The sequence below is a fragment of the Vanellus vanellus genome (assembly GCF_965231255.1).
Source record: "Vanellus vanellus genome assembly, chromosome: 8".
Lineage (NCBI taxonomy): Eukaryota > Metazoa > Chordata > Aves > Charadriiformes > Charadriidae > Vanellus > Vanellus vanellus.
The window spans coordinates 21,244,352-21,271,830 of NC_138913.1; the positions used below are offsets into that span (position 1 = coordinate 21,244,352).

General features: G+C 48.7%; 1 protein-coding gene across 3 annotated transcripts in view; it reads left to right on the forward strand.

The window, feature by feature from the left end:
* Positions 1-2,951: 2,951 nt before the first annotated feature.
* Positions 2,952-27,479, forward strand: part of PAX3 (paired box 3) — a gene marked incomplete at its 5' end in the record, with an annotated part of 80,851 nt that continues 56,323 nt past the window's right edge. For 2 of the 3 annotated variants that reach the window (XM_082487062.1, XM_082487063.1), the window contains 4 exons: positions 2,952-3,036; positions 4,067-4,302; positions 5,675-5,804; positions 6,447-6,581. In XM_082487062.1, coding sequence (XP_082343188.1) covers positions 2,952-3,036; positions 4,067-4,302; positions 5,675-5,804; positions 6,447-6,581 — 586 coding nt within the window. The remainder of the gene's footprint in view (positions 3,037-4,066; positions 4,303-5,674; positions 5,805-6,446; positions 6,582-27,479) is intronic. The other variant, XM_082487064.1, reaches the window with a different exon arrangement.

A 27,479-nucleotide genomic window follows, 5' to 3' on the forward strand; every position in this document is an offset into this window, starting at 1 on the left:
GGTGGGGGCGAGGAGGGGAGGGAGGAGCGGGGCCAGGCATTCGTGCCTAATCTTTTTCCCTTGAATTTTTAACAGTTCCCGTGCGGGAGGATGCGGCTGTTCCATCCGGTGCACTCGGTGGCTGGTAGCGCAGGACGAGACTAGGTGGGTTTCGCACCGCTTCCCCCCCCCCGCCCACGGCAGCCCGGCCCGGGACCCTGTCCCGGGGGAGCGGGGTTCGGCTGTGGGGCTCCCCGGGGGGCGAGGGGACCGGCGGGATCCCCCGCCAGCCCCACGGGGCCGGGCGCGGAGCGAGGGACCGGGAGGTGCTGCGGGAGCCGCCTCTGCTCCGCTGCCACCGGCCCTTGGCCTCCGCGGGGTCGGCGGCGACTGCGGAGAGCCTCCTGGCACCGGAGGACACGGGATCGGCCTGCCGGGCTGCCCCGGGCGCGGCACACGGGCCCACGCAAATACACGCGCGCTCACACGCCACGCACACGGACGCGCGTCGTTGAAGGAGAGGGTAAAGTCACCGGCAGTGACTGCCAAGCCCGTCTCCCCTGCCGGGGCTGGGGCCGTTCCCATTCGCGCTCCCTCCTCGCGTGGCCGTGGGTTACAGCCCAGGCATGGCGATGGCACCCACCGCGGGTGGGAAGGGTATCTGCTCCCACGCGTGGGGCCGCAGCGGTGCCGGTGTGTGTGGTGGTGGGGGCGGTCAGGGGGATGCTGGTGGCGCCGTATGCGCTCCCGAGCAGGAATTAAATCTTAAATAGCTTCGCCCTTTTTCCTTTTTTTTTTTTTTTTTTTTAATAACACTTCTCCCGCCTTCATTCGTCGAGTAAGACACGCGTGGCAAATAGCGCGGAGTGGACGGTACCTCAGGAAGGTTTGGGAGGGCCGGGGGGTCCGGTACACCCCCGACTGCCCGCGCCCGGCTGGGCTCCGCTGCCCGGCTCCGGCCGGGATGCCACGGGGCCGGGGCTCCCGGGGCGCGCCAGCGGTTGGCCCGAAGCCGGGTCACCGGGGTGCTCTGTAACACCCAAACGCCGTGTGAAATACACGCGGGATTTTACTGTCGTGCGAACTTTTCTTGCCAACCTGTTTCTAGGCTGTGTGGAAGCTTTCCGGAGCAGAGCCGGCGGCAGCCGCGCACGCAGGGTTTGGGGTTTATTTTTATGAATTAAAAAAGTGATGGAAACCGCTTGGGTTTGGTGGCCGGGGCTGGGGAGAACAGGACCGCGGGCCGCAGGGGTGCCCGCCGCCGCGGTGAGTGCCGCGGGGTGACCGGGCATGCCGGCTTCGTCGGCGGGCTCCCCCCCTCCCCGAGCACCCCGGTGCGGAGCCCGCCGCCAAATTCCGCGTTTCACCGAGCGCCGCTGCCCGCGTCGCTGCCGCCTTTGCCTCGGCGGGCGGGTTCGTTTCGTATTCCGGCTCCGGATTTCTGCCTAAATAACGCGAACCCCCGCCCTTCCCGGGGCCGGTACCGGCGGCGAAACCGTCGCCCGACCCGTAAAGGGAAAGCGGACTGGGAGCCCAGAAAACATTGTTTCCCTCATTTCAAAGGGGAGAAACCTGAACGGTTCTCATCCTTTTGATTGATTAAGGTCTTGAATAACTTGAAGCTCGGGAGTGACAGTTACTGAATAGACTATTGCAAATAAAGAGCACTGTGGAAAGCTGGGCTGGCACTTCAGAGTGTAAAGGAGGCGAGTTTGCTGGCACTTACCAAGTTATAAATAAAAGGCCATGCACAATAGTACCTTCTTTAAGGACAGACAGTCTTTACAACACTCCTGGCGTCATATCCTGCTGTGGTCACTTCAGCTCCTAGGCAGACTTTACCTCTTTTATTTTTCCAGCAGTTTAGTTTGAATACTACAATAAATTCCTGGGAACAAACGCTTGCTAGTAAGACTTTAACGCGCACCGCCTCGCACCCGTACAGACCCGCATATGCACACCCACGCACACGCAAGTAATGCGGGGACACACTCGTGCCGTCGGTTTTTAAAAGCAGAAGTCCCCACGGACATCGGACGGGCAGCTCTTGCTTTCAGAACCGTTAGCACGATTTGGCCCAGAGATGTTTCTTCTGGACGGCGAGAGCTTTCGGTGCAAAATAAATAAACAAACAGAAGGAAGGAAAAAGCTTTTTTCCTTAAAAACAAAAATTATTTAAAAAGTAAAAAAACAAGGGAGGCTGTTCCCCCCGTACCCACCGCCACTCGTGCTCGGAGGAGCAGAGCCAGGAGACAAAGCGCTCCGTGGGCAGCGAGGCAGGGAATGCCCCTTCGTGCCCGGCGGGGCAGGGCTGCGGCCCCGCGGGGCCCCGCAGGGACACGGGTCCCCACGGGTGCGAGGTCCGGGCCGGTGCTCCCCACCCCGGGGGCCGGCACCGGGGCAGCCCCGCGGGGCACCGAGCGGTTCCCCGCCGCCGGGTCCAGCGCGGCTGGTCCCGCGGTGCCATACCGGGCCGTGCCGTACCGGGCCGGTCAGGCTGCCGCCGCGCCGGCCGGGGCGATGCGGGAGAGCCGCGGGCCTCGCCCAATCAGCGGGGGCGGCGCGGCCGGGACGGGCGGCGGCGGCCAATCGCGGCGGCGCCGCCGCGGAGCCGCGCCGGGGACGGAGCCGATAAATGCTCCCGGACCCGCCGCTGCCGCTCCCCGCCGCACCGGGGACAGCGCCGCCGCCCCTTACCCCCTCCCTACCCCCCCCCCCCTCCAGCCCCCCTCCCCCGCGCCCAGCCTCGCCGCCCGGCGGGGCTCCGGCCCCGGCCCCTGCCCTCCCGGTGCGGGGCAGCGCGGGTCACTGACAAAGGGGCAGCGGCGGAGCTGCCTCCTCCCCGCCCCCCGGCGGCATTCCCCCACCCCCTCCCGGGACCGCTCCTGATTCGGTGGGACCGGCTGACAGCGCGGGTCTCTCCTAGATCAGCCCTCACCTGGATATAACCCCGCCGGGCCGCCGCCGCCGCGATGACAACTCTGGCTGGAGCTGTCCCCAGGATGATGCGACCCGGGGCCGGGCAGAACTACCCCCGCAGCGGGTTTCCGCTGGAAGGTAAGGCCGCCACCAGCCTGCTCCCGTTCGGAAAAGCGAGAATTGCTCCGTACCGGGAGGCCGGGACAAAGCAACCCCCGCCCCGGCCCGCCGAGAGCCGCCGCAGGGGGGGCTCCCCCGGGCAGCCCCGGGCTGTCCGAGCCGCCGTCCCGCGGCGGGGCTGGCGCGGGGCCCTCTCCCGGGACGGGCACGGCTGGAGCCGCCGCGGGGAAGGCCCGGCTGCGGAGCGGTGGCTCCGGTCTCGGCACCCCGGGAGCGGTCCGTTCCCTCCGGCCGGCGGGAGCGGGTGGGAACCGACCGAGAGGTCGGCGGCGCGGCGGGCTTCGAATCCGCTCTTTAGCGGAGTGAAGGGCAGTTATTTGGGGAGCCCAAAGTTAGGAAAGAAGCTAGGGAAAACTTGGGAAAAGATTTAAAATCAAATAAAAGCGATGCAAACGAAATCGAAAGGGACTTTACAACGGAGGGCATGTCCCGGGCGAGCCGGGCCGCTGCAAGCGGTGGTTTTTCCTCCAGGCAGCGGCGGAGCGAGAGCCCCGCAGCGCCGGGGAGCTCCGCGGGCCCCTGCCCGGGGGGAGGAAGAGCGGCGGCAGTGGCTTCCACCGCCGCACCCCGGGACGGCCGAGCCGCGGGCAGCTCCCCCCGCCGCCGCCGCCCGGAGCGACCACCGGCTTCCCGCAGGGGTTCCCCCCTACTCCGCCGGGGTCGGGCAAACCCTGAAACCCGGCTCCGGTGCGAGCGCAACAGGTGAAGCCGCCCCGCCGCCTTCCTCCTCCCCGCCGGGGCGGCAGCGCGGGGGCTCCGCTGGGGCCGGCGGGCCCGGTGCGCGCTGCGGGGCGGCTGGGCGGGCGGGGGCGGGTGGCGGCGAAGTTGCCTTACAGAAAAGCAACTATTAAAAAAAAAAAAACAAAAAACAAACCAAAACCAAAACACAAACAATGACAAAACAAAACAAAAAAAAAAGACCCAGCAGGATCCGAAGGAGACGTTAACGCCATTTCCCCCTCCTGCCTCCCCTCCCCTCCTTTTCTAGTCTCTACTCCTCTAGGCCAGGGCAGAGTCAATCAGCTCGGAGGAGTGTTTATCAATGGCAGGCCTTTACCCAACCATATCCGACACAAGATAGTGGAGATGGCCCACCATGGCATAAGGCCCTGTGTCATCTCTCGCCAGCTACGAGTGTCCCACGGCTGCGTCTCCAAAATTCTCTGCAGGTACCAGGAGACGGGCTCCATCCGGCCGGGGGCCATCGGCGGCAGCAAGCCCAAGGTGAGCCCCCTCCGTGCCCGCCCGGAGCCGAGTAAAACACCCGGTCGCGGCGGCGGGGAGCGACGACCGGTCGGGACTCGGCCCGGGGTGACCGGCAGCGGGGTTTGAGGGCGGGGGGACAGTGCGGGGGTCGGGGGTGGGCGCAGACACGCACCGGTCACGGCACCGCCTGCCGCGGAGCCTGTTGCTCCGAAACTTTCCGAGGCTTTAGAAAAATATTGTTGCCGTTTCGTGGCGATGAGTTTATTTTTATTAAGAAAATGCCATTTAAAAAAATAACTTCTCAAACGAAAATAGGGGAAACGGGGTGGTTTTGTGAACGCTTGGCCGTCCAAAGCCCCGAGTGCCCCACGCTCAGCCCCACGGGAGCCGCGGGTGGGCTCGGCGCTGCCGGGACGGACCGGGGAAGCCGTCGGGCAGAACGTCAGGGTTTGCACAGCGAGCGGGATCGGGCCCTCGCTTCTTTCGTTGCTAACCACAAAAAAAATTACCTGTGTTTCTGTCTGCCTGCCTACTGCTCCTTCTCCTGCTCGGTTTATTTTTCTGTCCGTTCCAAAGTTGCGTGTATTTATAGCTACACAGCTACAAAGTTTGTGCTCACAATAATGCAGACAAATACGGATCCTTGTCTCAAGATTAGCCTCCTTCTACTGTGGCTGTTCTTTCCCACAAAAGCGAAGGAAAGGTTTGCGTTTCTGTTGAAAGTTGCAGCTAGTTTTTTTTTTTATTTCTTGCTTGCTTCTAAAGTAGCAACGCCTGAACTTTCCCTTTCGCCGTTAGTACTAGAGATATTTTTTTATAAGCATGCTACCCGAAAGAAAGGCTGTTCCCAGCCGGCAGAGCTTTGTTTTGTTTGAATTCGGTTTAATTTTAAAATCACGAGGCCATCGAAGAGACCTCTTGGTACTCGGACCTCTCAGCGGTTTTATTACGCGACTTTTTATTCGGCGCTGCGAAATTTGTTCAGCCGAAACTTCACTGACTTGGAGCTTTGTTGACACGGAGTCCTCCTCTAATCCCGACCCAGAACTTCCCCGGGATTTTCTCTCGGCTTCACGGCAGCCGGTTTTCCTTACCGAGGGCTCGATCCCACCTTCCCGTGTAACCCCGGAGGTTTTCCTGGGAAGTTTCGTTTAACACGGGGGATGCTTGTCTTATGCGGGGCCGTTGTTACCTACTCCGTCCCCTCTAATTTTAACGTGCCCGTCCCCGGAGTGTGTTATAACGGGGTTTCTCGGCGGGGCCGGTGTCGGCTCTCTCTGGCGGCGGCGCGGCGCGGCGGCGGCGGGGAGGCAGCGGCCGCACCGGGGGTCCCGGCGGCGGCAGCCCGGGCTCCCGCAGACTGTGCCCGCTCGCCTTGTCTTTACTGAAGCAGGTGACGACGCCGGATGTTGAGAAGAAAATCGAGGAATACAAGCGGGAAAACGCGGGCATGTTCAGCTGGGAGATCCGGGACAAGCTGCTGAAGGACGGGGTGTGTGACCGCAACACGGTGCCGTCAGGTAGGGGGGGGCTCGGACAGGGCCCGGAGGGGCGGGGGCGGTACGGGGAGGGCAGCGCGGTACCCGGGGCGAGTCCCGCACCCGGGGGGAGCGGAGCTCCGGGCCGGGCTGGTGCCCGTGGAGCGGTCGGCGTTCGCACGCTGCTACCGACAGGCGCGTCCCGGGAGGATTCCTGAGCTCGGCGGGGGTGTTTTCAATTAAATCGCAACTGCATCCCCCTCCCCTCCTCCTCTCGCTTCCCCGCCGTTCTGCTGCCGCAGGACGGCTCAGGGCTTGCTGGAGACCTGGAGCTGGGAAGCAGGAGCAGCTCCCTGTGCCGGTGGGTTGTTTTGGGGGGCGCACACGGAGCCGGGGCAGTATTTGTGCGGGTGTCTGTGGGCTTGTTCCCATCACCCGCTGCCCGGGCTCGGGAAAAAAAAAAGACTTTGGGGAGCGCTGTGCTGGAGCGCGATGTGGGACAGTGCCCCGGGAAAAGCCCTGCGGTGAAGGGAGCGGGCGGCCGCCCTCCCAAAAGCCCTGACCGGCAGCGGCTGCGGGGGGAAGCGGGGCAGGGGCACTGATGCGGGGCTTGGCTCCCCGGCTTGGCCGCCGTGGGTGGTTGCTGGGAACCAGCCTGGCCACAGCTCTGTGCTCCCCCCAAAGTGAGCTCCATCAGCCGCATCCTGCGGAGCAAGTTTGGGAAAGGAGAGGAAGAGGAGGCCGAGCTGGAAAGGAAGGAGGTGGAGGAAGGTGACAAGAAGGCCAAGCACAGCATTGACGGCATTCTCAGTGAAAGAGGTAAAGTCCTATTTCCCCTTGCTCTCTGTGGAGCCCTGGGACCGGCCTGTGCTGACCCGGGGTGCTGGTGGGTATCTCTCTCCCCCTTCCCTCCCCTTCCTCCCGGAGGTCATCCTGGGGCCGGTGCAGCAGGAGATGTAGGGCGAGGAGCTATCCCTGACGGGATGGCTGTCCTGTCCCGTTCCCCTACCGGTGAAACCGTTGTGTGGGAATAGCACAGAGGTGGGGTCAAAGATGGGGACCGCCACTGGTTTGGCTTTCAATAGCAGGGACGGGGAGCAGGGAGGTCTGGAGCTGGCCGTGGAGCCCCTGGCACGGCTGCGCAGGGGCTGCTGTGCCAGCCCGAGCCGAGCAAAAGGCCGCAGCTGTACAGAAGGGGCAGTTGTAGCCAAAGGCTGCAGAGCCTCGAGTGTCTGCCGCCGTGCGCAGGGCAGGACGCTGCACGTTTCGTTTCTTCTTCTCTTAAAACTGCTGGGAAAAAAGCTTGTGTTGGTGGTTGGCCAGGGGCTGCGAGGAGGTTGCAGCCTGAAGAATGCGGAGGCGAAGGGCTGCTCCGGGGGGCAGCCGCTGCCCCCGCTGCGGTGGTGCCCGGCTCCCCGGCCGGGCCGGAGTGGAGGGGCAGGCGAGGGCCCGGCTGGTGGCTTGTGCGTGGAAGTGGCTGCCCAACACATGCACAGGCACTGGTGAAGGCGAGACAAAAGTACCAAATGAGCTGGTCAAACATTTGTACAACTTTTCCAGCTTTTACAAAGAAGGCCTTCTATACACAATCTACACTTGGAGATGAACTTGGAAAACAAAGAGGGGGGAGTCCATTGAAACTCACACTTTGGCTTTGCACAGACAAAGCTTCAGCTAGCAGCAGCTTGATGTGAACAAAAGAAGGCAACCTTTTTATAATTCAAGGAGAAAAGAAGAGAAAACAGCCCCACAAAAGGCCGAGAAAAGACATTATGGGCTTGCAATGAGGGATGAATTATTCAATGAGCCCCTAATAGCCGATGCTCCACGCAGTTTTATGGACTCTCTCCACCGTGGAAAAAGTAACTGTTTTTACTTAGAAAATGTTCCTAGCATTTCTAGACATTTAGAGATGCTGAGTGCCATTCAAGAAGGACAACTGAAACTTGTTCTTTGAAAGTAGAGTATCTCCTTGATGTGTACTAACAAACCCTAAAACACTCCCAAAACTTAGTTTTCAACTCTGTTACTAAAGCTTTCAGGGAAGCCTCATCTTCTCTGTGTCTGTGTTTGCGTGGATGCATGTAATACAAACACACAGAAGATGGTAACAAAGTAATAGATTAAGGTGAGAAGGCACCGTTTGATTACCCCTGTATGAGGGGTCACAGTTTCCCCCAGAACCTCCTGCAACAGAGAATTGTTCTGAGAGGGACATACACCAAGGGAAAAATAGCTAAACTCAGTGCCCTGGTTGTTTTAAAATATCTAGCTTTTCCGCCTTCCTGAATTTCTCAACAGAGATTAAAAACAGAAGATAGGAAGCCTTGATAATATCCCTGTTTCATAGAACAAAATTAATTAATAGAGACAGCAGGAGAAAAAATATTATTGTCAAAATAACCCTCCCCTCTACTTCTATTTGAAATACTCTTCCTGTTCTCTGACTCTTCACTCTTTAAAACGGGGCTCCTGATCTACCGTAAATCAGTGTCTGGTTGCGTGGCTGCTGCCCTCCAGCTTGCGGGAGCCCTGAGACTCTTGTAAGAAAAGCACTGGGGCTGGTGGTGCCTCGCTGCAAATAGGGGCTTGCTTGTGCCCCCCAGCACGGTCCGACGAGGAGGCTGCGTTCTGTCCTCCGACGTACCCTCTCCTTCACTATTTGCGGACGTGAGTCTCCTATTTTGCTTCTTCCGAGTCCAGTCAGTAGCAGAACTCCCCCTAAGTGGAGTAGCGCAGCCCTATCCTGTCCTAGCACGTGTAGGTTTTTGCTGGGTGAACGTGCTGGGCAGTTCTGCGCAAACGGCAGCTTGATAATCCCGTCTGTTCTGTGACAGTGCCTGGGAAGGTTTGGCAGTTGGAGGGAGAGTGCGCTCTTGCCCGCAGCAACGCCTGCTCCCCCTCCCTGACTAGCAAGCTGTTGCTTAATCTTATTAGTGGAGTGGCTGGGATGCTGCAGTGCGAGAGAGCTGCTGCTCAAGAAAGGATTTGTTGCTATACACATGCCTTACGTATAGTATAGTGTGATACTATAGGGGCAACACACTGGAGAGCTCATTACAGGAAAAAAAAACAACCATAAAATAAGTCCACCGCAACTTTCCATACCCGGCCAACAAAAAGTGTTCTGCTTCAACTCCCATTGCCAGCAGAGGAGCTTCCATTTCACCCCGTCTATAAAAATCATCAGGTCAGATCCCGCTGTCTTGCTGAAATAACTGGCAGTGCTCCTGAGGATTTGGATGCTGCGGGATCGTATTTGCTAGTGCCTACCAGCCCGGCCGGGAGGTCTGGTGTGGCAGAGGGTGCGCGCTGGCAGGGCGGCTCTGATGCCCTCCCCGGCACTTGGGTTGCTTGCGCTATGTCTGAAGGTTATCCTGGCGGGGCGCAGCAAAACCCTGCTGTGGCAGCTCACCGCCGAGGGCCCTCGGTGGGAGGGCCCTGCGTTACGGAGTGAAAAAAGTGCAGTATTTTGTAGTCTTACACGGTTTGAGTACTTTTTATAGCTCTGGTCGCAGAGGCTCAAGGTATCCCAGCAGCAGGAGCGTGGGTGCAGAGAGGTGCAAGGGAAAGCTTTTGGTCAGGTGAGAAAGCAAGTCCCGGGGCTGAGCGTGGAGCGGGGAATTGCTCTCCTGCTCGGGAGCGCATATCTAGTGTTGGACATTTGCTGATATTGCCCCAAATCCCCTCTTTACTGTGGGCATTTGGGTGGCTCAGGGAGAGGCATTTTTTCCAAGGGCAAGGATAACAATTGTTGTAATTTTAATGGCAGCTAATTCAAGATTTGGGATTCGGGGAGTACTTACAGCACAGTGGGATTAGCGAGAAGAGAAACATGATATTTTTGAAAAATGTGCGATAGAAACAGTGTATCATGTGGCTTGGGATTTCTCCCATCACATAAATAAGCGTAGGTAAACTTTCCTCTGCCCCGCTGTGATTCTGTTTCAGTCTCTGTTCACGGACACTTAAATCCGATTCCCTCGCCGGCGTTTACAGATGCCACATGTGCAGCCCGCTTTGCTGTATTTCGCCATTTCTGTCAGTGCCACCCTCTACCCCGATTTTGGATGTGTATTTAAAGAAAACCTCGATTGTCACAAAGTTTGTAATTCTATAATAGCATATCTGTATTTCTGCATGCGTGATATATTTTTCTTAAAGGCATAAGCCATAAATAAAGAACATGAAAGAGAAACTTTTTGTGCCTTTATATGGCACATCGGGGCGTATTTTTAGCATAACCGCTCTGGAAGAGGGAGTCGCTTGTACCTTTAGCTGGAGGTACGGGCGCCATGGTTTGCTGACTAATCTGATAACTCCCTGCTTCATAAGATAGCTGTTGTTTTCTGGCAGGAACCGGTGGCTTTCAGCGCTCTGACGATGGGGCGTAGAGCTGGTCCTGGGGCCGCTGCGAGCGGGCGGCGCTGGCCGGGGCTGGGGCCGGGGCCGGGACCCCCCCGCCTGCCCTCAAAGGGGACCTCTGTTCCCGGCCGGCGGAATTGGCCCCCGGGCCCTGTCCTGGCGGATCCTCCCCCAGTCATGCGCACCCGTCCAAAAAGGGCCCTACTCATCCCAAGCCTCTACCCTTGGCTGTACTGAGAGCAATTCAGGCTACAGCAGACTAAATTGCCTCCTTTATTTCCTTCTTACTTTCATCTTGGACCAAACCCTTCCCCCCCCCTCCCTCTCCCTCCCCTTCCTCTTTTCTTTTTATTTTTTCTGTGTGCCTGAGGCTCACATTAATACAATTTCGGCACCACCCCTATTTTTGTGTGTGTATGTGGGGAGTTTGAAGGGGGGGGGGGGGGGGAGGAGGGGGAGGGACCTTAGCTCAAAAGCCCTGCTCAGCAGCTAGAAAGTTCAAGCTGCTGCTTCTCTAGCTGTGTGATGCTTTTCCTGTTTGTGAGTTCGGGGAAACATTTTTGCTTTGTACTGTAATGGAATTAGAGGACAGATGCTGACTGTAAATGGGACACGCGACTACCAGCCCCAAGCTTAAATATTTAGATGCAATGTTACAATTACTGACTTGATGCACAGGCTTTGAAGTGGTGGCACATGATCTAAAGGGTAGCTCGGGCTAGATGGGCTTGCAGATGTTTTGATTAGGGTTGGTCAGTATCATGCAGCCGGTTATTTTTAGGTTGTTAAACTAATAAAGGCAGTTTATAAAGGGACAGGATTAACATGCAGACACCAGATATCAGTTAGAGTCATCGCATCCATTTCTGCATCGTAGACTGTCGGGTTAGCGGCCGGAGGGAGCATGGGACGAGGCAGATGCTGAGTTAGATTTTGGTTGTGATGTTCTGATGCAGGGTTTGTCGTGATTTTGCTCCAGCATCTCGTCCCAGGGCACAGTGGTAAGAGGACTTACTCGCTGTGTGAAATACCGTTGTGTCTTATGGCTGAGAAATACAGTACGTTCCCTCGCTCAATGTTCCTGGTAAAGATTCGCTTACTGAACGAAACGTGATGACTGTGGCTGCAGGCAATTATCATCTTGAGTCTGGAATTTCATACAGTACTCTACATATTTGGTCACTAGCAGGTCTAAGAAATCAGCTCCTGTAACTTGAACAGAATTTCATCTCTGAGGCTCTCAGAGCTGACAAGAAAATAGTGCTTAATTAAGAAAAACTCCCTAGTAGCGCCAGGATTTGGCTCAAGGCAGATAGCGCCAACAGTGTTTTCTGTCTGTCTTTTTCCCTTTCTTTCCTCATCTCTCAGGAGTGTGTGAGCCCAGTCCTGGATAGAAAAAAACAGGTGCTGCACAAGTGCAAATCAAAATAGGTGATAAAGGCTCTTTTGCCTGCACGGTAGCTCTGAGCTTTGTTTCTTCTGCCTGACCTGTTGTCACTGTGGGGCTTGGGGCCAGGGTCCTGCTTCCAAATCATTATTCTGAGCTAAAAATACTAACTGATGACCTCAGCAATCAATAACTCACGAACGAGTGAGCGCGTGGTGTCCCAGCATGCTGAGCATTTTCAGAAAGATGCTTTATGTTTGTGTTTGGAGTGGCTTCAGAGCAGAGTTTGCCACTCCAGAGGTGCCAGGAGCAGCCCGTGCCCTCCTGTCTTGAGGGGGAGCTGGGGGGCTCTGGGGCGAGTGCTAATTGGCAGACTAACTGCACGCTAATCGCCTGCCATAAGCACTAGTAACACTCCCAGCTGTGGGAAGAAAGAGTGTTACTCGGTCTAGCAGCAGCTCTCTGAAGTAATATACAGATACATCATACCCCTTTCTTGAAATCGTGATTTCATGAATGGGTTTGCACGCTTTGCCGTCTTAGGGGCACTTTCTTCCATTTCAAAAGAGCCAGCGCCTATTCAAACAGAACCGCTGTGGGCATCCTTTCCAGTTCTTCTAATTGCATGTATCTAGGACAAAGGCAAGTCTTATTTTAGTAAAGATGAGGATTGCTTCGCACACAGCAGTCGATCAACTTGCATTTGTATCCAAGTTTGCATCTTATTTCGTTGCTCTGAAAATTTTAATAATGTATTGGACTCGCACAGTGTCATTCTGGAAAGGCTGCAGCGAGAAACACGGTCAGTCGACTTCGGCGTGGCTAGGGCTTGCTCTGAAAATCTGATTTTTATCTTTGGCTTTCTGGATTCTCCTACGATTGCAAAATCCTTGACGTCAGTAGGAATTTACCATGGTAGGGATCAGGCTCTTCTTGAAACCAGCTCTGTAATGTGCTGAGCAACTGCAGCTCTGGGGGAAATCCTCGGGTTTAGGTTTACTAGATCGGGTATCAGACCTCCAGTTCTGCAAACACTATCATATGCGGGTAACGGCGAGGAGTCCCACTCAAAGGGCCTATTCATGTGTGTAAAGTTACTCACGTGGGTTGGGGCAGGCAGGAATGGGGCCCAAATTTGTTCTATTCTATTACTAGAAAGTGCCCACTAAACAGGAGTGTGAGTCTAATCCCGAGTGAAAGTCTCTGGCAAAACTCTCAAGGAGGGCAAGGATCTCTATCTGTTTATACAAAGGTAGCGATGCTATCAGCAGGCAGACAGAGATTTTAATTAGATTAAAAAAATTCGTAATGGATGCTGAAAGTAAAAGTTGGTGCTGATGAAATCCTTAAAACAGATTATTTTCCAGGTCTGACTTCAAATAGTAATTCTCTGTTGTACGAATCAAAGACAGTGCTTGTATCTAACGCTCTCAGGGAAGGTTTAGTTTGGTATTAGGTTTACTTATTGATAAGGGTCGGAACAGGGTTTAGAAGAGGGAAGCCAATAAAGTTGATAGTGATAAATTATCACGAGTCCCCAGGGCTGTGTAGTAAAACTGCATTGGGAAATGAAGCAGAACTACAAAGTGCTCTCTGGTTAATTTAAGAAGAAATTGAGTGAAACGCAAAGCAATAAATCAGAGCAAGCCGGTCAACGTGAATTTCTCCATGTAAATGTCACTTTAAATCCTATGTAACAAACACATGTGGCTAAAGAAAGAACAAAATACATAAATAAAAATGCAGGAAACTTCCAAGTGTTCCCCAAAGGCTGAGCTCTCTGGCTAATAAAAATGATGTACAGTAACATAATTCACCGCAAGACCTTGTTTAGCGTAGTGTGAGCGCCACATTTTGCTTTACTTGCCCTCGAGTACTCCTGCCCCATGCTGTTAAACTAATTCAGTTTAAATCACTCTGCCTAGAAAAAAAAAAAAAAGTGAAGCGTAATGAAATTAAAACTCACTGAGGACACATTAGAGTTAAAGTGTGTCATGCGCCGAGATTATTTGGTTAGTGGAGTTTGATGTAATTGTCGACAGGTCATTTATTCATCCTAGTAAATAACGATTCATGAACTATTAAGAATGTGCATATATAACTAGTAAGACAGTAAAAGGCAATTAAGCAGTCAGTTTAATGTCTTATCTTGCTGGTTGCCCTACAGTTGTTTTACAACTAGGAATTAAAATTTGAAAAGGAAGTTTTCAGTGTCCCTGGCCAAATATTGATTAAGTAGTTGTTTGCTGATGCCATTGTGGCACATAAAAAGGCCAGTAGTTCTGCCCCTTGTTGTTCATCTTCCATTGTCGCTGATTCTTAACCTCGGAGATCAAAGGAGGATCATTTCAGTTTATCTGTCTTGGAAAATCCTTCTCTGCTCCTCAACCCGTACGGATTAATGGTCAAATTGCCTTTAATGAGATGTGAAATTTGAATGGAATCCTTATTTTGCATGGTCTGTTGGATGTATGCACTGTACACTCTTACAGTTTTGTGGGGGGATTTTTGTTTAGCATTATTGGATTTGGTTTTGTTTCAATTGTTTAATTTTTAATTACAATGCACTGAAATGTTACTATTGCAACAGGTAAAATATGTGGTATTTCACTGAATTTTAATGACACTAATTTTATTGCATGTAATCTTTTTGATGAATGTAGCCTAAAGGAAAAAAAAAAAGCTGTTTGGTTTTTTTTTTTGTAGCAAATCACATAGGAGAAAAATGGTCCAGGGCTGCCACTAGCAGAAAGGGAGTTTGAGCAGCCGGAGAGTCCTCCACATTGGGCGCTCAGTAGAAAGGGGACACAAACGAGCTTGCAGCATTTCTTTGTGCTTTTTCTTCAGTTTCGACTTTATAGCCCTCACTTGTATTGGCGAGTATAGTTGTAGTGCCGCTCCTCAAAAAGTGGGGAAAGTCGGATCGGCCAGGCTGCGCTGAAAAGCCAGCAAGAGTCCTTGAGAATAATCCGTTCTTTGTTGCGTTAGAGAAAGCTATACTTATTTTAGAGATAGTAAAATATATTCCACCACATCCTCAGTAGAAGAGGCTGTGCAGTCTGGATGCGTTATGTTGGCTTGTAATTATGATATGAAGTTTCATCTGAATTGTAGGGTTTGCGAGCATCCAGGTCCCGCTGCTTCCACTGGCATATCTGGACACAGAAATTTAGCTGCACAAACAGTACTAAGAAGCCTGGTGAAGCTGGAGAGCCTCTCCTGGTGTCACTTTGATTTTTATGTGGGTGAGCGTCCTCTGCTGTAGTAACAAACAGAAAAGTAAAGGGCTAAACGAGATTTTTTTTTTTTTTTAATTGGTGTTTTTTCTTTCCCTTTCTTAAATACACGCTGTTTTCGTTTTGTCTGGTTATCTCTGAATAAAATATCAGTCCATGCATACTTTACAAGTACTCAGCTACTTTAGGAGACATTTTACCCCAGAGTAACAGCTAAAATACTTTGAAAGCATTTTGGGTACAATTTCCTTAAAGTCCATGAACTCATCTTGTTCATTTCCATGGAGCTGCAGTGAGGACAGTGATACACATTCTACCTTTTTGATTTTTTTTTTTTTATGGATATTCGCCTAGATGTAGACTTTCTGCCAAACATGACCAATGTTTATATCATGCACAAATCCATATAAGGACCTGTCTTCAGGATTTCTGTATTTATAATATGCCTCATGTTGGATGTCTGATCCAAAACTGACTATGTAGTAATTTCTTTATCAGATATAATGTCACATAGATCACAGTGGTTTGAGTCGTATGAGGAATAAACTGTCTGCAGCTGACATTTCTGCAAGCAGACAGCTTATTCAGCCTCTGTCAAATCTTATTCACCTTATTTAAATGAGTAGGAATGTTCATGCCAGTATAATCGGGATCTGTTCCATGTACCAGCCCAGCAAAGCAATAACAACTGGAGTTCTTCTGGCTAAATTACTCTCCTCTTTGTTAAAAATGTAACCAATGTATAATCCATACGCCCCCTGCGAGGCAGTAGCACCAACATACTGGGATTAACCAAATTGGACTTAAAACTGCTCTCCATCGCTACATCTTTAACTGGTTCAGGGAAAGGTGGAGATGAATATAGACAGGTTTTATAGAAACCAGGCTAACGGGGTCGCAGGGAATGCTTCCACACAAAATCCCTTTTTACTGAAGATGATGTGGCGGGACTTCCTTCTCATTTTTGAGGAAGGTCTGGTGGTTTGATCTGATGTGAAGTGCCGAGGGGTTGGAGCGTGCACCAGGGGAAACGGTGGCCGAATGAGGACTCTGACACCTACTCAGCCCCTCCTGTCAGGCTCACTGGTGAGAAAGAACCTGCCCAGAACCAGCTGGAAGTCAGGTTTGCACTGGTTTCATGAATAGCAAAATAAATTGCTTTAAGAAAGGGGCGTTTTGACAGAGAAAAGGCAAGTGGCAAACGTTAGGTCAAGAAATGTGAAAATGGAATGTGAAATACACCATTTTCCCATTTTCACAATGAAATCCTGCAAAGTATGGATTTTGAAAAAAAAAAAAAAAAAAAAAAACCAAAACCAAACAAGGAAAACCTCAGGAAATTCATTTACCAACATATAAATCAAGATTAACTCCACTGCAGCTGGTGGACTGATAATGGTGTGTGGGCGAACGCTGAATTAGGCTATCAGTATCTATACTGGGGTAGTTTCAAATAACTGCCATCCTGCAAATTTAACTCACCCACTTCTAATAGTTTCACTAAAGCCAGAAAAGTTACCTGACTAAGGACTGTTTACACAAGGACCGATGTTTTAAGTGAGTAGTCATCAAACGTTTATGGTGCGGTATTTCGGAGAGAGGGAGGTCTACGCATTTTTATGTAAGTTTTTCTTTAAATTTTTAATACATGCGGTGCAGAGAAAGGCGTCTTATTCTCTAACCTCTCTTGCTGCCTGTGGTAGCTATTATGTGTATGGTACATAGCTTAACTATGTTCTCTGCTGCCGTCTGCGGAACTGGAAAATAATAGAAGAAAACATTTAGGAATCTATTTAAAAGATCGTACAATAGATGTTGCAGTTAGGAAAAAGCCCTGTGGGCTCATCCCTGGTTTAGCACAGTTGATTGGACCTGCTCCCTTTTAAATCGACAGGATCAAGCAAAAATGCCCAAATATTTGGCAGCTATACAGAAAAGCACACAAACGCCTGTTGCTTTCGCACCCACAACTTGTTTTCCGACAAATACCGTGTGACCTATTTGAAAAGCCCTTAAGACTAACAGCTTGTCCACCTCTTCTGGACAGCAGAGAGACTGGCGTAAACCGCATGTGGTGCGTGTGGGGGCAGGTGACCGGGCCAGCCTGCGCCGCGCTGGTGCCCAGCGGGGACTCGAGCAGCGGGAAGTATCGCCGACTCTCAGGATGCTCGCTTCTCCTGGGGAAAATGCAAAATGGCTGCGTATAGCAGACATTTTGTTTATCTTCTTATTATTTCCTTCTCCTTCTGTGTTTAAAAAGTTTCTTGAGACCAGATCGTACCATCACTTACATCTGAGCGATCCCCTGCTCTCATCGAGGGCTATGCAGGTTACTTAGGGTTGAATTTGGCTCTGATATGAAAGTTTAATTACGTTTCAGATTTGAGGGAACTTGTTCGCTTTCTCAGACTTAACAGGACTTTGTAGCACTAAACATCTATTTTCGTTGATAAATAAGAGATCTGACATGGCAAGTAAGTGTAGTTAAAATAAAATGTTACAAGCAGTGCCAATTCAAAAGAGATGTTTTAGAGAACTGCACTTAAAAATTTTCTAACACATGATTTAGCAAAAAAAGGCAAACAAAACCGCTGGCCCTCCGCTGTGAGCAGCTCTGTAACCAATCTGCTCCGGCAGTCCCGGCAGGACGGGAGGCAGAGCGCCGCTGGCTCCGTTTGATTTCTGGCTCCTCCCTGGCTGAAGGGTATCACACGGGGAGGCGCGCGCTCTCCTCCAGAGCTGCATTCCCCCCCTCAGCCTCTCACCCGAATCAACACACCAAATGAAATTTGGGGAAAGAAATCAGGAGCTCTAATTCGAGTGGTTGTCAAACCCTACACAATGACAGGCGTAAAGAGGATTTTTCTCCAAACTCGTAGAGGTCACTCGGCCGAGGAAGAACTTAAAACAAGCCATGACTCAAAGTTACTGTACTTCTCCTGCGTTGGCAGTCGAAAAGATGGAGTGATGATTGATGACATAAATATTTCTCTTAATCTGACATCAGGAACAGGCTTGTCAGACCAGGAAGAGTAAATCAGAGACAAAAACTTAGACTGGGTATTAAAAGAATCCTAAATACGTCTAGTATCTGAATCCAGATGATGGCAGTTATAAATAAAAAATAAAACACCCCAGAAAACTCCTATAAGGGGGGAAGAAAAGATCTTCCAGGTGATCAAAGAGTGGAGCAGGGACTCATCTGTTTCCAGTCTTGGGCGTTATCACACAGAAGTCACTCTTTTAAAGAAGTAGGCCACCTGGCACTTATTTTTTGGCCACTGGCTGGCACCGGGAGGGCATGGAGAATGGCGGGTTTCCCAGGACAGCAAAGGGGGAACTCCTTTGGATGCGCTTTGTTTTTCTTGCTACTTTACTCTTCCCGTTTTAGCCTCAGGGGTTTTGAGGAGTGGCGTGCCCTTGGGGTGCCTTGGACCAGTTTTGCCCTGTCAGATCCTTTGGTTAAAAGACCCATTGTGCTTCTCTGAGGGAGAGTTCACCACAGCCAGGCGAGCCCCGCAGGGATGCGGGGACACAGGGCTGGGTGCACTACCTCTGGGTTCAGGGGTGGCTCCCAGCCCAGGCAGGAGCTGGTGCCACCCTGGTTCCAGCCTATTGCTCCTTGCTCTGCCTCTGCCCTTCTCTTCTGGGAGAATTGTAAGTGCTTTGCTTTCTTTTTTTTTTTTTTTTTTTTTTTTTTCCAATGAGAAGTTTAAAGCTTCCACAGGACTGTTGTGTTCTCTAAGTGGAGATGTTGTGGTGGCAGTTGTGCTTTGTAGGTGGTGTTTGGCACTTGGTGACGTTCAGCTCTTTGAGTAGATGCTTAGGTCCCAGTGATTTGGGCTAAGTGGCTTCCCCCCGCTTGCACAGCTGGTGCTGGTTTGCTGCTGAAGTTCCCACAGCTGCGGGAAAGGGGCTGCCAAAGGCATATTTCCATAGGCTTTAACAATCTCCTGACTGGGCTGTGGTGAGTGTGGTTCTGCATCTTTAGGGTGGGACAAGGGAGCTTTTTAAATACCCTTTTTGAGTAGGAAAGAGTGGTCTTGGTGACTAATGTGTTTATAAGTAAGCGATACCCCTAAATACAAACAAACAAGAAACAAGTGGTCATAGCAAAATTAGTGCTAGAAGAGTTGGGTTTGGTTTGGAAGAGAACTGGTTTGAGTGGGTATCGTTTGCTCTGTGTTTTCTCAGAGTGACTTTCTACGTTGCCCATGCCTGGAGCCAGCTGAGGTGGGACTGCTCGCTCCCTCTCCCCCGTTACTGCTCTCTGCTTCTGCTTGGTTACGAGCCCCTGGAGCAGGAAGAAGCTGTTGTTTCTTGCTTTCTATACTCTCTTTTTTCTCTTCTCCCCTCTCCTGTTGCTGTACATCCTGGCAGTGTGTGCGGTGGAGAAGGGGCTAGAGCATAGGAGACCTGAGAGCATAGGAGACCTGTGTGTCAGCAGCTCCTGTTTGGCTAAATCTTCTCTTTGTATCAGTTTTGGGTGGGTTTTTTTTTTTTTTTTTGTTGTTGTTGTTGTTAGAAATGGGATCAATGATATTTTCCTCCCTCAATGGTATTTCTAAATGTCTGGGATCCAGAAATCAAAAGCGTTACAGGATCAGCTGCCATAGCTCATCGGTTGAAAGTGAAAATCCAGATGAAGTGATGGTTTAGAACGACTGCTTTATGGCTAGAAAGGAGTGTAACCTGTTGTTGGAAGAGCGGTTGGGCTTCCAGCCCCGGGGGCTGCGGAGCTGGGGAACGCCAGGCTGTTTGTACAGGGACTGGTGAGCGCCCTCTGGTCCAGTGGCCCATGGTGGGGAGCACTTCTTGACTGAAGAGAGTAACGCTGCAGCCCCTGGCTCAGAGCAGCAGGTGAGTGAGTGCACTTTGATGAAGTAGATCACGACTCAGCATTTTTATTTCTAATGCTTTGATTACTGTTGTTTACGGCAAGACAAAAGCAGATCAATAACTAGCAAGGTCTGGGATTAAGTTCATGAATTCAGCGGTGTTGCCTCAATTTACGGTGAGCCTCTGAGCCACGGCGTGTTTACTGCAGCACAGCAATTAATGATACATACTTTTTGCTGGTTTTGCTGGGTTTCCCATGAATAGCCGGCAATTTTCTCCAATGCGGGGTGTGGAAAATCTATTCAATAATATATGCAAATAATCTTTGGTTCTGAGCAAATGTTCGATGCTTGAAATTTATGTGGTTGTGACTGGGCACGCAGGTCTTGCACTGTTTGCTCTTCTGGAACTGGGTGTTGCCGTTGCATTCACTAATAACCGACCATAACTTTTTACATTTACATTACTTTTTATTTCTTTTTAAATCAGATTTTTTTTTTTTTACTAATGTACTTGTTAAAAGGGAAATATGAACTGAGCAGAAAAATGCTTTAAACGTTCCTTTGTTGTATATTGCTAGCATTTATAGTGTAAAACTGTAGCTTTCCAAATCTTTATGCAACAGAATGTGTTTCTCAGTGGTGGGATTTTCAGTTACGCAGAGTGATTAGAGATGAACTGTTTTGGTTTGTTTTTAAACTTTTATAAAAGAAAGTACAGATTTAATTTTTAAAACATTTTTCCTGACAGAGAAACAGTCTAGTGACTTGGACATAAAGCTAGGAGCCAAAAAAACTGAGGAGCCAGTTCCAGTTGATAGACTGGCTTGAACTTGTCAACAGGTCTTAAAAAAGAAGAGAAAAGATTTTAGATGTGCAACTGCAGTACAACTTGGAGTAAGGCAAGATTTGATTTCCGGAGTTGCTGATGCAAATAGTTTTTACTAATTTCTAGAGCTTCAAGGAAAATGGCATTGTTACAGTCAGTTTTTTGAACAGTAAAATTGTGGGGTTTGTTTTGTGGTGTGGTTTTTGTTTTTCTTTTTTTTTTAACGCCATTAATTCCTCTCGTTAATAGTGTCAAGCATGTGAGATTTTTCATAAACCTCAAAAAAGCCTATTCAGTTTAATGGCAAGACTTGTGTTGTCTTTAATGAAACAAAATTTGGTCAGATCCTAAACTAATAGGTTTGTTTTTTCTCTGTCTTCTATTTTTTTTTGTTGTTTCCCTCTCCTTTCCTTGAGGGGGAAAAGGTTTGTGGGTTTTTTTGTGTTTTTTTTTTTTTGGTTTTTTTTGAGGAAACAGGGGACTTCTAGCATTCCTGGGCATGAGAGGAGAATACTGATTAGAATCAGGCAGAGAGCAAGCAGGTGCTGAGCATGTTCATTGCTTAACCCCCTGCCCTGCTCCTGCATCCCTGCCCTGACCCAGCGCCCAGACCCTGCAAATAGCAGCAAGTTGCCAGATGTTGGAGATGTTTTCAGGGACAGCGATTATTCACCAGGTCTCGTCTAAAAGCGGGGAGTTCCTACAATGGTTGTATTTCATGTTTAAAGCTGGGCTGGATAAGCCACTGGAGACTACGTTGGGGAAAAAAACTGTATTTCTGAAGACAAGAACTGGCTGTTCTGCTAACTGCTGTCTGGCTGTGGTATCCGTTTGCAAAAACTAATACAAAAAACTAACAAGCAGAGTAGATTGCCTGAGGGGTAAAAGCTGTCTATTTTTTTTTTTTTTTTTTTAATGAACAAAAAAGATTTTATGGCTTAGAAACAGTACACCCTAAAGAGAGGTGTGTTTAAAAGTTAGACTCGAAAGCTTTTGTCTGGAGAATAATACGCTTGGTGTAAAGAGCGGCACAATGGAAGTCTTTTCTTCTGGTTATGTATGGGCGAGCATCAGTCAGCCAAGGAAGAACTTCAAAGGCCAAAGTAAAAACTTGCTAGGCTCTTTCTTTCCTGACAGGTTTTTCTTGAGGTAAGATGGGGAGAGCTGCTCATGCTGGGAACTGGCGCTCTCCTCCTGTAGCAGAGGAGGCAATACATCATGTGCGAAGCGAGGTACCTAGCCTGAGCTCCCTCTGTCTCCAGTTGATGTGCCTTTTTGGAAGCTACTAAACTATCCCAACTCATGAGTCTTTTATTGCTTATTCATAAAACGATCTCAGAAATTCCACGTCTGCCTTGCTGGGAAGGCACCACGCCAGATCAAAGGGGAGGCTGTTTTCTAAACGTGTTCCTAGGGAAGACGATTTATTTCTCTGCCTCCAGAAAATACTCATTATTCATACACTGTAAATTGACTTTAAGGTGGGAAAATAGCCCCAATGTGTTTTAATATAAGTAGTCCAAGGATATAACTGCTGTGCATTAAATCAGCCGCTGAACTTCATGTCTGTCATGTAAATAACATCCAGAGAAAGGTCTTCAACATGACCTTATATCGTCATTTCGTTTTGTGAATTTTGCAGGCTTTTATTACCTGGGAATTTATTTACATGATGTTAAATGCAGCAGTTATTCACCTTGGTTAAAAACGGATTTAAGCAGCAATTTAGTGTTACCTGCATGGCTGTGTTCGGCAGGCATTAAAAAAAAAAAAAAAAGTGTCGCTACTTTAGCGGACTGTGCGTGTCACATCAATCTTTGTTAAAGGCAGAGGCACAGCAGACAAACCAGGGGATATCTAAGGGGGAAAGCAGCTCTTCGGTGTTCCCGAGATCACAAAGTGGAGCGGTCCATACCATGAGCCTAAAATAGAGTTGAATGATGCTGGCTCTCCTGCTGATGCGTGCAAGGCTGTTCACTTTCTGGGGAGTGGGGCAGGGAAAGAAAATCACCTTTCGGTACAAAAGAAATATCGCAGCATCTTAGCTCTAATGCTTGAGAACTGGTTACACAGGCAAGAGAGCAACCCTTCTGCCAGCCCACGTTCATGGGGTGGTACCTGAGCATCAGTGAGCGTGGCTTGTGCCACCATGGAGCTGGTCATCAAGCAAAGCTGTGGGAGGAGAGCACCAGTTCACCTTTCTCGTGAAGCATGTAGCAATTTATCTGAGCACCAGAGAAGGCTCAGGTAGGCTGTTCTCATAAAGCGTGTTTGGCGCTAGCCTGCGTTTGGGCTTTAGTGCGTGAGAGGAGACTGGTGGTGGCTATTGGGTGTGCTTGCTCTGCGTTCCCATCCTCATCATCCAGCTGTGCCAGGTTTGAGTCCCTGTCCGTGACAGCCCTCATTCAGTTAGCTGTGCATTCGGTGGGGGAGGAGGAACAACTAATAATTATGGAATTATGGACATTATGAACGAGATGGCGATAACGTGTTTCAGTAACTCTGTTTCATGTTACATTTGAGTCAATGGCTTCAGGAATGGAAAACGAGACTTTGGAATGACGTGGAAGATCTCTGTTTCCCATGCTTTGTCCTTTGGCTCGAGCCTGTCGTATGTGCTCAGGCATCCTTGGCTTCAGTCAGGCTGTTTGAAGGAAACGGGGTTTCTCTGAGGTTAAGGTTGAAAATAATTTGCCCACAACAGTAGCAGTTGCGGTGATATTTGCTAGGAGTGCACGACATGATTTATCTAGACAGAGTCTATGGATTGCTTTGAAACCGTCAGTGGAAGGTAACTGAGAAAAGCTGGCTTGGTGTTGCTTGGCTTAAATTTGCTATACGAAGGGGTCGCACGCCTATTGAAGAAAAATTCTAAGGAAAATTTCTGTAAGTGGAAAAAAGATGGGTGACCACTGCATTGATGATTTCAGGTGAGTTCAGCTTGACTGCTGTGTTTCAGTTAGCAAAGCGAAGGGGTGGTTGCATTCGTCAGGGAGCCCAGAACAAAGAGATGCATGCAATTGTGCAGAATAGTCATCTGAACGGATGCTATTTTATAATAAATTTCAAATGTGCAATGCCACAACCTATTCATGTTTTTTCTTTTGGTATAACGCCATGCCATCTAACTCTCTGAAAATCAAGTCTGTGATCAGTCAGTTACAGTTAATTTTATCTTCCTTTTTGGGAAGAGGATGAAAGAATAAATAGGAATTAGAGCTAAAAAGGGGACAGCAGGCTTGGCTTTGGTAGAGCGTTGTCACTGGGATTTTAGTTTTTCAAAAGTAAAGAGAAGCATTTTGGATTCTGGTTCTGTTGTGGGCTGACAGCCTTAGACCATTAGTGGGAATTGGATAATAGTCCTTGTTTTGCATCAGTTGTACAGAGCTTAAATCATATTTGGGAAATGAGAGAATTCGGTTCCCACTTGCATGGAACACTTTTAGACTCTTGTGATTTGAATATAACATTTTTGAACATGATCGTGTCTCTATATTCTCGTCTCCAAAGTACTTATTTATTTTTATAAAATAATAAATAAAATGTCCTTCGACTTTCCTAGTGGAAAAGTACTAGATAAATTCAGGGTATTTTTTTTACCCTATTCCTTCTCCTCATTTAAAGCACTGGCAATTTGCCAGAGATTGAGATAAGGGGAAGTTGAGGACCAGGAGGGATTCTTATTTTGCTGCCACTTTTCATCAGACGTTAATCACTCGCGGAGTAAGTGCCACAGGCACTTACAGAATGAGTCTTTACAGGTATCAAAATAGAATAAAAGGCTGAAAATTTGTCTGACAAGTTTCTGTTACACAAATATTCAGGATGTATTTGGGCATTTATCTGTCTCTGTCCTTGACTGCATGGGGAAGAGAGCTGTGTAAAGAGCTCAGCATCAGGTTCTGTACACTTAGATTAAATCACCATCATCTCTTTTTTCCTGTACGATCCTGTGGTTACTGGGTATCACCGATTCAAATTTTAGTAAGAGAAAATTTTTAATCTCCTTTTATATGTTTTGATAAATTACAAAAAGGAACCCAGCATAATTTGAGATACTGACTTAATCTAATTACTCCTGTGAAACAAGAAATAATGGACTGAGGCATTATAAATTTGTACTTCCATGCAGATGTTCCAATAAACTGGCAGGAATTAGTGCTGTAATACAGATTATGTTTTAAGACCAGATTCTGGTCCTGGCATCAAATCAGAGTGGTTCCCTTGTCGAAGTCCCTTGATTTCCGGCAGTGTAAGAGAGATCTGAATCTGGCTTTATGGATAAATCTCTACAGTTTGAACAACTGAGGGCTTTTACCTGAGCAAAGGCACATAGGGTGTACTGCCAGGTATAGGATTATTCGTGTTGTAAGGTTTAGTTATTTTTCTAATTTTCCTTTGGGGATATCAGTTGATGTTTATAGAGGATCTTTATTCTATTTAATTATATAAAACAAGTTAGGGATTGAATAATGCCATGTTTTTTGGCAAATCTGAAAGGTTTCAGGTCACTTTTAATACGGTTTCTGTAATAAGGTGGTAAAGCACACTTTAGCCTGATGTAGGCGTTGAGCTGATATTAGTCTCCTGAATGTATCGCTAAGAAATCTTACTGATCTTAAGGAAGGAACGACGCTCTGTAACTTCTGCTTGTTGCGTGCGTGTTGTATTTTGCACGCACCAGCATACAGACGTACCCGGGAGATGCACGGAAACTATGGAGTTGTTGGGGCGGTACTGGGGCAGAACCGGGTCTGCCCGGGCACACTGCTTGTGCAGCCAGTACCAAATCATGGACTTATTATAATAGAAGCGTTAGTAACAATTTAAGCAAAGCCGTACCTGCTTTTATTAGTAAAAGGACGTAAAAGGAGGATTTTATGCCTATTTTAAGAAAAGTTTCTTTTGCTGCTCGGAGGGCTCGCTATCAACACCTGTTAAAGTCTCCAAATTAAAACCAAAAAAGCAAAACCAAAACCAACACCCCAAACCCCCAGTTTCAAACAAACCCCATTCCTATGAATATGGTCTGTGTGATGGATAATTTAGTAAACTAGGCTATATCCTCTAAGACAGCTTTCTGGCACCACTCCATGTGAGCACTGTTAACATCCTTTGAAATACTTTGGGCTATTGTCTTTCTAAATACTATTTTGAGATTGTGCTGATCAGGAGATCTCAGAACTGTTTTCTGCTGGAAAGATACAAGGCCTTTGAGCATGAAACTCTATCAAATCATGGCAATTACGGCAACATTTTGTTCTGTAGAAAACAAAAGGAAGGAAGAATTCAGGCTAGGTAAAATTATTCATTTCAACATTTTCCTAAATATTTTTGTTAATTTTTAAATTTTGTTTCTAATTCTTAAACTCTTACCACTAGAAAATAAAGATTGAACGACCGATAATTTGTATTTCTTGTTGTTGCTTTGGAGACAAAGTGAAAGTAATCAAAAAGAATTTTCCTCTACAGTTTTCTGCTATTGAGGCATATTCAGATTTCTGTTCTTAACCAGAAGGAAAACAAATGCCGAGATACCCAGCTTCTCTGGGGACTAGAATTTCTCACTCCAAAAAGTGTCTTTTAGAGGTCTGTGAAGAAAATGTCAGAAACAATATTTTCAGCCCCCCCCCCCCCCCAGTCTCTGGTTTACACAAACTTAGTCTGTGAGATGTGGAGAAGTTGGCAGCCTCTTTTAGGATGAAGTAAAGAAGCAATTTTTGTGGTTGTTTCCTGCAGTGTTTCTGTGCACAGCAGCATACAGGGACAGCAGGCGCCGAAGCAGATAGGACAGACTTGCAGTATTAGATCTGCCTTCACTGCCTGCGTCAGTCCCTAAAAGAAAAAGAAGTTACAACAAACAGTAAAAGTACTCATTTTTTCCTACTTGTGAAGTGGTAGTAATGAGCGAATTTAGTCTGGCACTTAGGCTTAAAAAGGCGAGTGATTTATGCAATATCTTTAAAGCTTTTTCAGTTTGTTTTGTTTTGCAGACTTTTTGTTAATCTAAAATCATAGGAGCTGTTCAGGGAAATGGCAGAAAACAGCAGCAGAGCAGTTAATTATAACTGAGCAATAGTTTGAGGTGGAGACATGAATATTAATTCTTTTAGAGCTGCTTGACGTATACGCTGAGTTTGATCAGGGGCTGCTTCTTTCCCTCTCTCCTTTTAGCTTTCCTTCATTTTCGCATTCTTTTGTCCACTTGACGCACAGCTTCTCTAAAGTGGCTTTGCAGAAAGTGGCGGCACGCTCCCTGCGCAGTCTTCCCTCGAAGTAAACTGCTTCCCCAATGTGTAGCCCAACTTCTAATTCAAAATTTTGTCCAGGCTGTTTCAAACAGATGAAGAAATAGCTGTTGGCATAAAGGTACAGGTGGAAAGACGGTCTTTGGTGCTGACAGCGCTGAGCATCTCTGCTGCTGTTCGGTGGTGGGGATAAAGAGATTTGTGGGGAGAACAACGATACCGGTTTTGCTTTAGGAAGGTTTCTGGGGCTGCCAGAAGTTTTCAGCGAGTTATATGCAGTGTCATTGAACAAATACAGGTCGAGAAGACGGGTTTGTTTATTAACTCAAGTTATGGGTGCTGTCAGTCTTCCGCGGGGGGGTGGGGGTGGGGGGGGAAGGAAAGAAAGGTGTAACTTTAAGCACACACTGATTTGTTCTTATTACATAACAAAAGTCTATTTCTTTATCATGTTATCATTCAGTTAATAAAAATTAGCTACAATAACAGCATCAACTTAGAAACCCCTCAAAGTCCAGGGGATTTTCTTTCACAATGAACATGAATACTGTTCAGAAATACAAACAGTCAAAGGATAACTTTAGGTCTGAAAGAGAAACCTGGCAAGGGTAATTGAATAAGCCTGGATCTCCTGAATATGTCATGGTGAGTGCAGTCAACATGTCATAATTAGGTTTATTGAGGGCCATTCCAACAATCTGCTTCTATTCTTCCTGCCTTATTGTCCACAGCTAGGCAAATAGCCAGGGGACAAAAGGAATCAAGTGCTGACAAAACATGAAAGAGGAAAAAGATTTAGCTGCTTTTATCAAAG